The sequence below is a fragment of the Corvus moneduloides genome, chromosome 2 (genome assembly GCF_009650955.1).
Source record: "Corvus moneduloides isolate bCorMon1 chromosome 2, bCorMon1.pri, whole genome shotgun sequence".
Classification (NCBI taxonomy): domain Eukaryota; kingdom Metazoa; phylum Chordata; class Aves; order Passeriformes; family Corvidae; genus Corvus; species Corvus moneduloides.
This window is the reverse complement of record NC_045477.1, coordinates 44,055,745-44,069,916: the sequence shown is the minus strand read 5'-3', so window position 1 is coordinate 44,069,916 and position 14,172 is coordinate 44,055,745. Positions and strand designations below refer to the sequence as shown.

The 14,172-nt window shown below is 38.8% G+C and overlaps 1 protein-coding gene across 4 annotated transcripts in view; it reads right to left on the bottom strand.

Moving 5' to 3' along the window:
- Positions 1 to 4,949: 4,949 nt before the first annotated feature.
- Positions 4,950 to 14,172, bottom strand: part of CUL5 (cullin 5) — a 34,440-nt gene continuing 25,217 nt past the window's right edge. For 3 of the 4 annotated variants that reach the window (XM_032099315.1, XM_032099314.1, XM_032099313.1), the window contains 7 exons: positions 13,649 to 13,780; positions 12,887 to 13,010; positions 11,968 to 12,143; positions 11,690 to 11,851; positions 10,892 to 11,010; positions 9,494 to 9,617; positions 4,950 to 8,351 (listed from right to left, as the gene is read on the bottom strand). In XM_032099315.1, the coding sequence (XP_031955206.1) occupies positions 8,157 to 8,351; positions 9,494 to 9,617; positions 10,892 to 11,010; positions 11,690 to 11,851; positions 11,968 to 12,143; positions 12,887 to 13,010; positions 13,649 to 13,780 (1,032 nt within the window). In that variant the 3' untranslated portion in view covers positions 4,950 to 8,156. The other variant, XM_032099316.1, reaches the window with a different exon arrangement.

Here is a 14,172-nt window from a genome sequence, read left to right as displayed (position 1 = left end):
CGTTCTCTGAATTGTGTTGTTGCACATAATCTAGAACAAGCAATTCTGTATTTGTTTCTGATCAGTCACTTCTCCTCAACCACTTTTTTAATCCCTGAAGGAGTTACTGTTACAGTAACCCACAACGGAATGAAGGTTTCCCCAGAGTTGATGTCTACCAGTCACATCAAGCAGCACGTACTTGCACCTTTCCTTCCTCTTGTACCACAAACTAGAATGCCAAGAACCAGGTTTTGGATATAGCACCTAGAAAGCAAGAGTATTTCAACAACTTGTTAACATCCATTTGCTACCTTGACTTCTTTTTATCTTCACATTATAAAACTAACGTTTGTCAAAACTACTTCAGTTAATCTTCTGTTCTACATCTCATTCATTTTCCTGTGAGAGAGGATTTCACTTTGTCTTCGCTCTCAAATGTAAAATACTTCTTGCTTTCCATATATATCAAAAGATTCTCCAGACATGCAGCAAGAGGCTGATTGGGACAGGCACTGGTGAGGAAAGCATTTGTACTCCTTTGCTCCCTTGACTCTTGGTAGCTGATGTTTTAAGGTGCTCTAGTCTAGACCTTTGATTTAAAGCCAGAGTTGTCAATAACAAACCAGAGATAACATAGGAACTGACAAATACTGTCTCAGGAAGAACTGAAGGTTTTACTCTGAAAATATGTATGTACCATATAGGAAAAACATCCAGGTTGGATGAGGATATTTTTCAGAAATGAGTAATGCCAAAAACATGCAGAACAAAAACCCAGAAAGCTCTTATTTAACTTTGCCTTTACTCCTGCAGTATAAAGCTCTTTTTTAGGGATATAGCCTGCTAATGCACTGTCACTAACATCCATCTCAGGCAGAAAGGCACTTGGACTCCCACACATATTGATTAATCGTCCCTTTATCAGACCTCACAGACAAGGAAAAAGAGAACTGTAAGGATAATCTTACATCCCTTCAGATGCTGGCAACCCACAGCTGTGCAGCATCAAACACAGCCCTTGGTGCAGATCTTGCCCATAAAGAGGTTCCCCAAAGTTTTTTGTCTTTAGAGCTCTTCCGAGTAGAAAACAATTCTGGTCGCTATTCCTATTACCAAACAAAAGCTTCTTCACATGAAAACCTGCTGCTTTGAGATAAAGACAACATGAGGTGGTGTAATTACCAATGCCAGGAGGAAGCTCCTACAGGCTCCTTTGTCACAATTAGCTGACCAAGTGTTTTCTGTGGCCAGGGAATAGGTGCAGCACAGGATAGGCCAGAAGGCCAAGCACAGGTGCTGTAACATAACTTGTGTCCTCTTGGGCTAACTGGTTCATGGGTCTTTAACTCCTTCACAGCCTTTTGGTTCAACAGGACACTGCTGAAATATGACTGTTGTAGTAGCACAGAGTATCACATCCCTGGCCTAAAGAGTAAGCAAGGTGATGGGGTAATTCACCAGTTTTCAGCAAGGTAAGTATTAACTCTATGGGAATGTTGAAGATACAGCATAGCACTATAACAAATTTATTTAATTGCTTTGAAACTTATCTCCAACAAGATGACTGATATTCTTGAAATTCAAGTTTAAAAGTTAGCCTGGAGCTGTGTACGAACTGCAGTGCATGGAGAAACTAAGAGAAGGAAAGAAAGAGTCCCTCCCCAGAGCTAGGAAATATATTTCAGGATACAAATCCTCTAATGCAATATAAACAAACAAACAAACCAACCAAAAAACCACCAACCAGAAAAAAATACCTTTAATACGTCAAACAAAAAGCCGTCACAGCAGCTATCTCTTAAGTGCACGAGTACCACTGTGGTAGAAGCCACTGTGGTTCAGTCCCTGTCCCAGTCCTTTGGGCTGCTCTTTCCCCACATCAGCTTATTTACACCCTCCCTGCCTGATGCCACGCCAGCCACACCACCAGCAGGAGAAAGCTGGAGCAGCAGTAGGGAAGAAACCTTTTTGCTTGAGGGATCTGTGTCCCCCCTCACGAGGCAGCAGCCAGGGACTGCTTGCACAGTTTCAGGAGATGGTGAGCACTGACAAGGCTGCTCTGCTGCGTGCTACCCTACATTTTACATCTTTGGTCCTGGTCCAGTGATCTTCATACATCTTCCTCCTTCTCCCTGTTTCTGCTATTGCTTTTAGTAATTGGTTCCCTTTTTCCCCCCCTCCCTCTTCAGCCCTTTTCCTTGAGGAGGGCTTTTAAGATTTTTCAGGATATTTCCTATTTAGAAGAATTAGAGATTTCCATAGAGACTGTAGGAGAGGAGCGCCTGCCACAGCCCCGGCCTGAGGCCGAGCAGAAGAGCAAGGTGCTTTCCCACCTTCACTGCTGAGTGAAGTTAGAACCTTCATGCTTGGCTATTATCTTTAACCCATGAATTTGTCTAGCCCTTTTTGAACTTGCTGCTAGCGGGGAGCTGCAGCCCCCAGAAACACGTCCTCTTATAGCATCTTAAACCAATCTTCTGCTGGTCTTGTCAAGTAGCCCTAGTGCTTTTGTTACGTGATTCTGTGAAAAATAATCCTTACTCTCTGCATTTCTGCTTTTGTAAAGCCCAGTCGCACATGTTTGAATTCTCCTCTCCCAGCTGAAGCCCTGGCTTCCCCAGATCCATGGCACTTTGATTTCCTTCACAGCTTTTGGTGTGTGGCAACCTACCAGTCCCCTGCCACCAAAGCTGGGTGTAGGGCTAAGTGACACATCTTGTCCGGAGTTCCATTTCACACTTCTATTCCTTCTGAAGCAATGGCTGAATTCCATCTGGGACAGCAGGCTTATTGCCATCCAGCATAACTGCTTGGAACAATAAATCCCACATATTTACCTCAGCTTGAGATAAGTTCCAAGTGCCTGCTCCAAGAAATGCAGGAGGTGTGCTAATTTCCTTAATGTCTTCAGTAGCAGAAGTCAGCGACTGCAGTAGATGCCAAATCATGAACTGTATGTACGTAATATGAGACATAATATTATGGTCTTAAAAACAGGAAGAAACCTCCATTGCATTCCCTTCTTTAATTTTTTCAGCATCTCTTCTCACCAAGAACAACTATAATGTACTTACTTCAAAGTCACCAACTTTAGGTGTTCAGTCACAAACTATTAAAAACAGTCACACTGTGCTCTCTTCCTTAGCTCACCAGGGAAAAGCAGGGAAAGCACTTACTTTGGTGTGTCCCGGATCCGCAGAGGGAAGCAGCAGCTGCCATTTGTGCCTCCAGCTGTTCTTTCTTATGGGTGTTTCAGGTTGCATGCAGGAGCTGAAGTACAGTATCCAACTGAATTTCCATAGTGGATCTCCATCACTAAAATAAATGAGGAACAAATGCAAGGCACCAAGTCTACCTAGAGATGTTGAGATGTCCAGGGAGAGGATCAAGAGCACAAGTCCTGTGAGGAGCAGCTGAGGGGAACTGGAGGTATTTAGTCTGGAGAAAAGGAGGTTCAGTGGGAACCTTACCACTCTTCCTGGAAGGAGGTTGTAGCCAAGGGGGGTGGGGTTGGTCTCTTCTACCAAATAATAAAAAAATGGCCTTGAGTTGTCAAGCAGTAGAACAGGCTGCCCGGGGAAGTGAGCGAGCCACCATCCCTGGATGTACTTAAAAGATGTGTAGATGTGGCACTCAGGGACACAGTTTAGTGGTGCACTTGGCAGCGCTGCGTTAATGGTTGGACTTAAGGGTCTTTTTCAGCCTAAACAATTTATGATTCTATGTTGACAGGCAAAGCAAAGAAGAAAGTAAAGCCACATTCTCACACTATCAGAAGAATGAACCAGGTTTAGCCTTCTGTATTTAGGTCAATGATTCTACCTAAACCATGATCAATTTACAGTGGTAGGAGTTGATTCAGGCAAGGAACTCCTGCGACAACTGGCTTCTAAAGAACAACTTCACCTGGAAAACCATTGTGAAAGACTATGTATTGCCCTAACAGAGGGAAAAAAAGTTTGGAAATAATGGCAACCTGCCATCAAAACTCTGCCTGCAAGAACTGCCAGGTGGCCAACTGCCACGTGCAGTACCGAACAGTCACTCAAAAATAGCTGTTTATTCCATACAAGTAGTTCTAAACTCTGCATGTACCAGAAAGCACAGAACACTGATGTTAGCTGGTGCACTTAAGGAAAGGAGCTGAAATGTACAAAGAGATTCACGTTAAAAAGCAAGGACAAGCAGAGAAGAAAAGCCATTACATTAAAAGCACTCCTTCAGGCAAGTGACTGCTCCACATCACTGTTTACTGCAGGATCAGCTACCTGAAGGTCCCAACTATCTCATGGCAACACCGGTAACTTTCAGTGACACACACTGTAATAACTTCAGAGACAAATCAACCAAAATATTCAGCAATCCAACTGCATCCCAGTAAGTTGCAGAGAGACATAACTCTTTTTAAAAATGCCATAAACTAAGGCAATTCCCAGCCACTTTTGGCATGGCAGGCTTTGATACACTGAAAGACTACAGCTCATCTTTAAATAGAATTCAGAAAACTAAATAGCTCTACATATATAACTTTTAAGTACTTAAAAATTTTTAACAAGGAAAGAATTGGAAATATCCACTTCTTTTTTAAAGTACTCTGATCATAACAGATGTTGGGATTTGAAGTCAGGCAAATTTAATACTTTGGCATTTTTTAGAAGCAGCACCTGAATTCAACTTTAAAATTTTATAGGGTGAGACACCAAAATACCTTGCTAAATGAGTAGTCTTTTAAATTACATTTTTATTTTGCAAGAAAATAAATTATACAACTTAAAAAATAAAATTCAAAAATTAAGCAGTACATCAAAATAGTTCAGCTGGACTGCCATACAGAAACTACCACCATTCAAAATTGTACAGCATTATTATCTTGGTAGTGGCACACATTCAAAATTGTAAATACCATATGGAGATAGTTATTACAACTCAGGAACTTGAGTTCGCTCAACACTCCAGACTACATATAGTGTATATGACAGAAAAGCTTTCATGTATTGTTTATTTCACAAATATGACCTTAAAGAATTACAAAGATAGCATCCCAGTCATTTAGATGAAAATAGAAAACAGTTTGAGATAGCAAATCTTTCTGTAAAACTATCAAATCTTTTTGCCAATTGTATTTTTAAAATTTGCACTTTACAGGACAATGGCATCCCAATGCAGATAAATGCAAGATGTGAACATTCATAACATTTATATTAATTTTAAAAAGGTGAAAAATGAGAAAGTCACATTGTCATTTGGAAATGTAACTGCATTACAGTCGTAACAAATGAAAGATAAATGAGTAAAAATAGAAGCTAGGGACACCAACTGTGGAGAGAGGAAAATGGAAGACTTCAGAATTGAAAGAGATTCTCATCAAGTTGTTGGGACAGAGAAAGATTTAACAGTATTTCTTAATTAAACCCATTAAGGATGAATTCCCCCCCACCCTTTCTACATCAGATTTCGTTCCTTAGCTATTCACCGTGGCAGTGTGTGTGGCAACGTGTTTTTCAGATGCAGCACCTCCTTAAGCTAGGTCTTTGGACATATATATTCATAGCTAAAAATTGCAGCCTTAAAAGTGCATTGTTGCCATATTGCAAGTGAGGAATAGTTTTCATTTAGATCTGAACTCTACCCTCCCCAAAAGAAAGCTTACCCCAGGTATCTCCCTTTGCCCCAGGTGATACTAGTTTTAAGTGCATATTGGTGAAGTGACCTGATGAAGGACGCTAAACGTGATTCTGCATCTTTAACAAATTTGCTGGTGTCTGTCTCAGATTTCATAAAAAACCCAACATCCATTTCTGGTATATATTTAAAGAAAAATGACCAAGTCATAGGCACATTACCAATTCTATTTCCATGCCAGGTTTTGAAAAATATATAGGTAACAATTAGGTTGTATTGTATTTATTAGTTGAAGGAACATGTAGCTCCTTAGCTTTTAGCAACCTTTTGCTTTCTGCATGCACTCCAGCTTCCAACTTCCTAAGTTGTATCTGAGATGCAGTCTCTTAAACTTCCCTCTCAAATCTAAACCAATGGCTTCAAAATTAGCATTATACCCTTGCCAGCTCTTTCGTGTGACCATTTCACACCTCGTTTTCTCTGGTTAAGGGTTGGAATTTTTCATGTTGAAGAGTGTGCTCAGACTGTAATGTTCTCCCCAGTTATCCCAAGTAAGCATTTATTACTTTTAAGTTACAAAGACTGAAAGTCTTGCAGCACAAAGTTTTTTATTAGAATTTTGTTTTCTGATGTTCAAATAGTTTCATTGGTTAACTACACAGAGCACCACTTGCTTTTGATTCTGAATTGCAACACCACAGGGCCAACATAAAAGATGCAATATTTTTAAACAGCATCTACTTTTGAGTATCAATAAAAGCATGTAACACAAGCTGTAGAATTTCAATCGTTATTGGCCAGGCCTTGATTTCTTGCAATCTCTTGGTCATGAAACCCTCACTACCAAAAATTTCTTACTTAAACAGATGTCCAAGTACACACTGTGCACAGGCAGTCACACTGGCATTTACATTAGTAACAGAGCACGCAGCCTGCTTAAGGGTGCAAGCAGCCATTCTTGGAGAGTTTGCTTTTCAACCACTCTTATGGCATACTTTACTGTAACCATGTGAAAGTAAAACTCCTCCTCTTACTTACTGGAAAGCTTTCTTTTTTGACTAAAGTTAATGGTATCCTCTTCCCCATTTCTCACCAAAGATGAGGCCTTTAGATGTAGTTCAACTCATTAATTAAAAAATAACTTCACACACTTGTGATTTATAGAAGAAATATTCATACAGAACTGAGTAAAGCGCAACTTACCTTTGTCCTAAGACAGGCACTCTGCTCCTATGACTCATGGTATCGCTCCAGTACATGCTGGGACATTTCACAATAGCAGAGAGTAGGGTAGTGCCAAATGACTACTTCAGATGATTGAGAATGGAAGAGGTAACTTTAAGAAGTTGAGATTCCTGATGCGTGTTTGGCACTCTCTCTGCATCCACTAAACACAGTACTTTTCCTTAGCGTTGTATCATTTTCATTAGAAGTGTATTTCCTACCCTACCAGTTACAAAATAAAAAGCAGAGGGTTTGGTTTTCATATAAAGATGTTGACTAGTCCAATTGGATTAACCTTGGATGTATATAAAAGTTACCACTGAGGAAATAGTACTGGGATCTTCAAGTGTTATTCTCTTTCTGGGGGAGTTGAGCATAAATTACTCTTTAATGCATCCTGATATATGTAGTCATACTGAAATATTTGGAATATAAATATTAAATGTAAAAGGAAATACACTTAATATTTCTGTTCATATAGCAGGCCCGCCCATGAAAACTGCTTTTATAGTGAAGTATCTTTCAAGAAACCTTTACCTTGTCAAAAAGGGTTGTAGCAAATCATCTGTCCATATGAGGTAACAACATATCGACTTGTTTAGAGGAAACAATTTAAAAAACAATCATCTCTTGCTTAGGGAAAAATATCACCGATGACTTGGAATTACTTCTGTGTCACTTAATGTGTCAATTATTAAAATCCAGTTACTAGATTGAAGCACTACTCTAGCCAACAGGTTTTAACTGTAACAAATACATATCAGTCGCGATGCATGTGTCTGTCTCTTGAATATTATTACATGAAAAGGATCCGAGATGGACAGTACATTACTCTCTTGATCCAAAACACAAAAGTGAAAGTGCTACTTCTAGTCCTAATTGCATTAAAAAAAAAAAAAAAACAAAACAACCAAACCCAAAACCCAAAACCAAACAAAACAAAAAAAAAACCCAAAACAAAACTAATAGCAGTTCCTCAGTGCATGAATATTTGAGTATTTTTTCCTTGTGCAAGTACTGGTCATCTAAAAACCAAATCTGTATTCTTCCTGGTGGGTGTAAATTGAATCTACTTTAAAAAGTTCACAATGGGCTCTTCATGAATGCAAGTTTCCCACAAAACAGCATGCTGTTAAAAGTGTGCAACATGAAGGGAATGCCATCATGCTAGCTGAATGAGATTGGCAAAATATAGTCCTCTGTAAGGTAAGGCAGGGATTTTAATATGTAACGAAAGTCAAAACAAGTCCTTCTGCAGCACAAACTGTTGAGCTGTCTGTCCAAGCACCCTTCCATTTATGTTCTCAGCATCCCGCAGAGTCCTCCAATTATGCCATGTATATAAAGGTGTTGATATCTGACTCATCTCTTCTGATATACTTGTGCTCTATAAGCCATTCAATTTGCTCTTTTATCATTTTCTTTTGTGGCAAGAACATGTTTTTCAATATTTCTACCAGTTCAGTCTGAAGCTGGGCATTAGTAATTTTCTTCCTCATTTTCATTATTTGGATGATAGCCTCCTGGTGGGGGACAAGAAGAAAAGAAAAATATTTTTAAATGTCTGGGTGAAGTGACAAATGAACACAGCATTAATAGGAGGCTCCTGGTAAGGGAAGACAGCAAGGAAATCTATATTTTTCCCTAGAAAATAGAAATATGCTGCATTTTTTAGTCTATGTATATACAGAACTGCTTTTATAAAGAAGTTGATAAAGGAAAAGAATGAAGCACTGTCAAGATGCAAGAGATATAAGACAATTCCAGTCAAAGGAGGAGCTAAATCCTATCCTAGAGTGTGAATTACTCACTAAAACCAGATGTTCATTCACTCCCTGAGCAGAAGTTGCAGTTTCCTAGGTGACTTATGATATACCTTGTGAACGTCTCACTCATTTCAGAAGTACAACCAGGCATTAATCCCGCTGCTCCCAGAATGGTCACATCATAATGTTACATCAGGTGGTACAATTCACAGTGTGCATGGCCTGCAATCCAACCTGACTGACAGAACAGACCTGAAACTTGAAGGTAAAATGGGATTTTTGAGGCTCCATTGTAGGTAATGATTCCTGATGCCAGAAAAAAAATCAGGCTTTTCTAAAACTGTCAGCTCAAAAGATTTGACATGAGTAGCTGACTGAAGAACTATCAACCACAGAGCAGGAAGCTGCAGTTTGTATAGCCAAGATGCACTTTTCAACTTTTCCTCTAAGGAGAAGGCCTCTCCAAAGTCGTAGTGCTGTTACCACGGCGTGATCCCACCTCCAAGATTATTCTCTTCATTGAGACTAGAGATACCAAGATCAGCAACGCTGTTTGTTCGTGGTGGTGGCCAGTGTCACTCAACTTTATCAATCTGGTGCTGTCACCCACAACCACACTGTTGCTCAATATCTGCTTTGTCCTCTTTGAAGATGGTGACCTGGTACTTCAGAACAGGAGGCTGACAACTAGAAGTGCATGAACACACATCCAAAATCAGGTATTCACAAGGATCTAGAGTCATATAGCAGAAGTGACTTCCAATGGGATTCCAAAGCACCCATTTCATACATCAACATCCAACTGTGGACAGCATGTAATGATAATACAACAAATTACAGTAATGATAATGCAACAAAAGAAATAGAGGAATTTTGTATTGCTCTGGCAGGTTACTTGCCTGGGTTCGCAATATCCTTAGCTGGACTATTCCTTCATTCTCCTCTTCCCGCATCCTCTCTGTAGTAAGTTGTAATCGACCAATCAAATTTATCTTGCCCCTTTTCTGAACTTTAGCGTTTTTTCTGAAAAAAGTTGTATTGCATGAAAGTAAGCAAAAAAATAAACAAACACTTTCAATTACAGAATTCCTGGTAAACTTAAATTACAGCAGCAAGGAGTACCATGATAGATCAGATACTTATAGGTTATCAGCATTGCAGCAGCGAGAGAGCTGTCTGACAGATCAGAACTCAATGCCAATGTCTCCACACAATGAAACCTAAATAATGCTAGCAAGCATTACAAGTAAATCCAGCAGCTGAAACAATAAAATTTCAGAAAAATAGATTTCAATTTAATTATATGAATGTGGGGCTCTTTGAAGGAAGTTTTTACAACAAAGTTCAGGAAATATGACTAGTTAATATTCCATCAAAGAACCATCTGGGACAAAACCCAGCTACTGCAACCAAGAAAGCTGATGGCATTCTCCAGTGGTCACCCACGAACTATCTCTACAGCCTGTGTCTTCTGTCATGTCCTCTCATCATTTCTCAGAGCTCAAAATCCTGATGACAGGAAAAAGCACTATGGCCCTGGACAAGAAACTAAGCCCCAGGAAAGCAGATTTGTCACTTATCTCTTTCTCCACAGATCCAGATGTCCAGCTGCTACTGAGAATGAGGCACAGAATCTGAGGTTACTAGCAAGGAGCCAGTTCTCATCATAGTCACTGACAACAGAGGCAGGCAGAAGCGCAAGTAAAACACGCTGAACATAGTATGTACCACTTGGATATTCTGTCTTTGTATTATCTTGTGCTCAAAGGATTTCAAAGCACCAGTAAAAGAGTCCTGCAATTCTCACAGAAATAAAGACACTCCTCGCTGGTGAGAGCCACACTAAAAATCCTGGCTCTTGACAGCACACCATATTATTAAAGCAGTTTCACTTCTTTTTAACTTATCACTCCATTTTTGAAATTCTGCGTGCACGTAATAATCAATACAACACTAGTGCTCTGATCACAGGCTGTCTTCCATGAAATTTTATGGAGTTATTGCTAACTGGAACATGGCAAAGCCTCCAATTTTGCACCTCATCCTTAGATGTGTAAGAAATTTAATTTCACAGGGATTAGAATTATAGAAATATTTGTTTGAAGGAGCTGCTGTAGGTCATCAAGTCCAATCACCTACTTGAAGCATGACTATTGCCAAAACTAAATGAGGACAGGGCAGCAAAGCATGTATCTAGCTGAATTTTGAAAACTTTCAAGAATACAGGTTAAGTTAAAGTGAATTCCTTTAGTTATAAAATAGTACATTGTTATTTTACTTTTCAAACATCATCTTACATTAAACTGAACTCCTGGTTCACGGAGAAGAGGGTTCCTTCTGTAAAGTCTTTGGGTGAATTGACTTGAGGTTCATATAATAAAACCTGACGTTTCAGCTTTGGAAATGCTACAAGAGACTACAGAGAAAAGGGGAGGGGGAGAAAGAATGAAAATAAAACACCAGACTTTCTAAATGGAAACAACTACTTTCTAAGACCATAATTCACTGCTGTGCAGACTGTAGTGAGGGAACCACACAGCCTTGTTTGGAACTGGTAAAATCAGAGGGGGGACACAGTTTACCAAATCTCCTTCTGAAATGGGTTAGCATAAACAAAATCATACAAAGCAGTAAAACACACGAACTCACGGCTACAGAAGTGGTGTTAAGTCTGACTTACGTGGTTTCTCTCTTTATTCGTGAGCTAAATAATTAGAAGTCTGCTAAAGCAAACACTGAAGTTATTTTTAAGTAACATATATTTATCAGGTGTCACTAATTTCCTAGAATTAGACCAGACCCACTCGACAAAACACAATCGTAACTCTGTGCTTTAGGCAGCTTTTTATGGTCAAAAAATTCTTGTAGTTTCCAAAAGTTTGTGAAGTAATACTGGGTTGAGAGAACGTGTTAATGTAAATACTGTGTGTGCTCAGCAGTAGTGCAAGGAGCCAGCATTACAACTGATTAATTACCAAGAAAGGCATTCACGTTTCAGTTTCAAAGTGTTATCAGACAGTGCTTTAAAAATACTAATCCTGTATTTCAGAGTACAGAAATCAAGAAGCAATCTGTTCCAAGAGAAAGGGATATACCCATAAAGTCCTCCTAAGTTCTGCATCAGGGAGTTCAGTTGCCAGTTTAAGATTTTCAAAGCTGATCTTCTCTCTGGGTCTTTGGTTCCATGCAAACAGCACAGCCAGTTGAAATGTTGTTACCTCCAAGTCATACTGGCCAACCTCGTTCTTAAAGGTTATCTGTGAAGAGGATGAAAATTTTACTTATAAGCCTGTCTGGATCACAAGCTTTCTTACTGTTATAAATACAGAGAATACAGTCATCGAGACTGATACGCTGAAAACTGCACACTTACAATTCCATTGGACATGAGGTGGTGCCAGTGGAGTTTTCTACCACTGTGATTCTTTTTATAAAATTCTTCGACCTCTGGGATGAGATCTTCTAATTCCGTGGGCAGTGAGACAAACACTTTTTCAGAACTTCGGGACCAGGCGCCAGCATTTAAAATTTTAATATTCACAGAGTCAGCTGTAAGATGATATTGGATTATATGAATCTAGGCATAACAGATAGATAAACCAAAATGTTTTGGGTTTTTTTCCTACTCTGAACACAATTATGGAGGACTGAATTTTCAGAAAGTTGCAGGGTGTCTACCTACTTAAACATTAAGGTACTCTATGCAGCACTGGCTTTCTGCCAGCAGCACTGATTGAAACCTGTTTTTTTGGCTTGCTACTGAAGAGCTCCTTAAACACTGGTGCAGCTTTACAGCTGATGCTTATAAGCACTACTCAAGGGTTTTCAGCATGGCAAGTCCAATAATTGATGCTCCTCAGCCTCCCTCATCAGTGAAACAATTTCAGAATGTGATTTAAGCTCTTCATAGCACACATCCAGTTCTCCCGCTGGCAGATAAAGGAGGAGCACAGCATGGAGCACTTGAAGAATAATGAGGGCATGAAAGGAGGAGATAGTTCAGGCATTCACACCTGGCTGATGTCAATTCAAGCCCCTGCTTGCAATTTGTCTAAAAGAGTAGGGAATCTGTATTGGTAAGATTGCTCATAAGGAAAACCCACAACTCAGAGAGTGATATAGCTCTAGTATCAACTGCAGGAGAAAGCAGAGTCTACAGACACTTCCAGTCTAGGGGCAACAATGTCATGGAGACTGTGTTCAACCTGCAGTTGACATCATTTTTAACTTAAAATTTAACATAATTTTTCACCAAAAGAAATTAAAAAGAGCAAATAATTTGAAAAAAATACCTGGTAAAGCAAGTTTATTATTTTTGTGCATTTCCTTGAAGGCCTGATTCAAGTCTTCAGACACTTTGATATCCTGGAACATTCTAGCCAGCTTGTTTACATAGTCTGCTGGCATTCCCACTTCCTACATAAACAAACAGAACAGTAAATATGACATAGAAAACTATGAACAAAAAGGTTTATTTTTAAAATAATAAGCTTGAATAAATTAAGAGCATAAAAGTATACAGGTATAATCACCTTACAGTAATAGTGAATCTGCAATGCAATATAAAAGGTTTTTAGCATGGATCATAAGTAGTTATCCCTTAAGGGCATATGATGATCCTTTTAAAGAAATTCAATTTCTGAAGAATGTATGCATGCATTAAGGAATCCGTAAGTTCTGAGATTTGAAGGAATGTTTAAGGCATGCAAATAATACTCTAATCTACATAAAAATTCAAAATTAGAATGGATCTCAAATTATTTACATATCTAAACAAGTACACTGCATTTTGCTTATTTGCATATGGAATCTATGATGCCTTTAGATAATTGTATGTGAAACATTTTTAAATCTATCACTGCCATTATTAGAGAAGAGTTAAACTGTTTTACTTTCACAAAGTACTGTGATAGAAGGGAAGAACAAGATGCCCTGAGTGGCCCGCTATTAAAGATGAAACTCACCTAAGCGAGAAAGATATTTATGTTCAAGAGTGGAATATTAATTAACCACAAGCATGAGGCACAACCAAAGAAAGATGTGATGCTACTTACTCTGAGCCATTCCACCATATTCTCCTCAATTTCACTATCTGCTGATATATCTAATATCAGACGTCTTGTTAAGTGAGCTTTGTGATATCGCATGAAAACATCTTTATTCTGTACATATTTAAGTACCAAAAGCTGTCAAAAATAGAGTTTAATATATTTATTTGCACTGGCAACCAGACATGTCTTTGAATGCTGATCTAATGCACTGTAGACTATGAGTAGAAAAAGACTACTTGACATTGCCTTAGGAGCAACTGTGTTAATACTATCACAGGCATCAGCAATGAATGTTTCATAATATCACACCTTCAACTTCTTCATTTGTCAAACATCAAGAAATTCTCTTAAATCAAAAAAGACATTGACACTGGTATGTAAAAATCTCCTGGACTATTATCTAGACAAATATTAGTTATTGTAATACATTACAGTGTCATATAGGCATTAATTTAGTATACCAATTTTGTGAACTGACACAGGAGACATGAAACACTGGATGATTTACAATATTTAAACACACACAC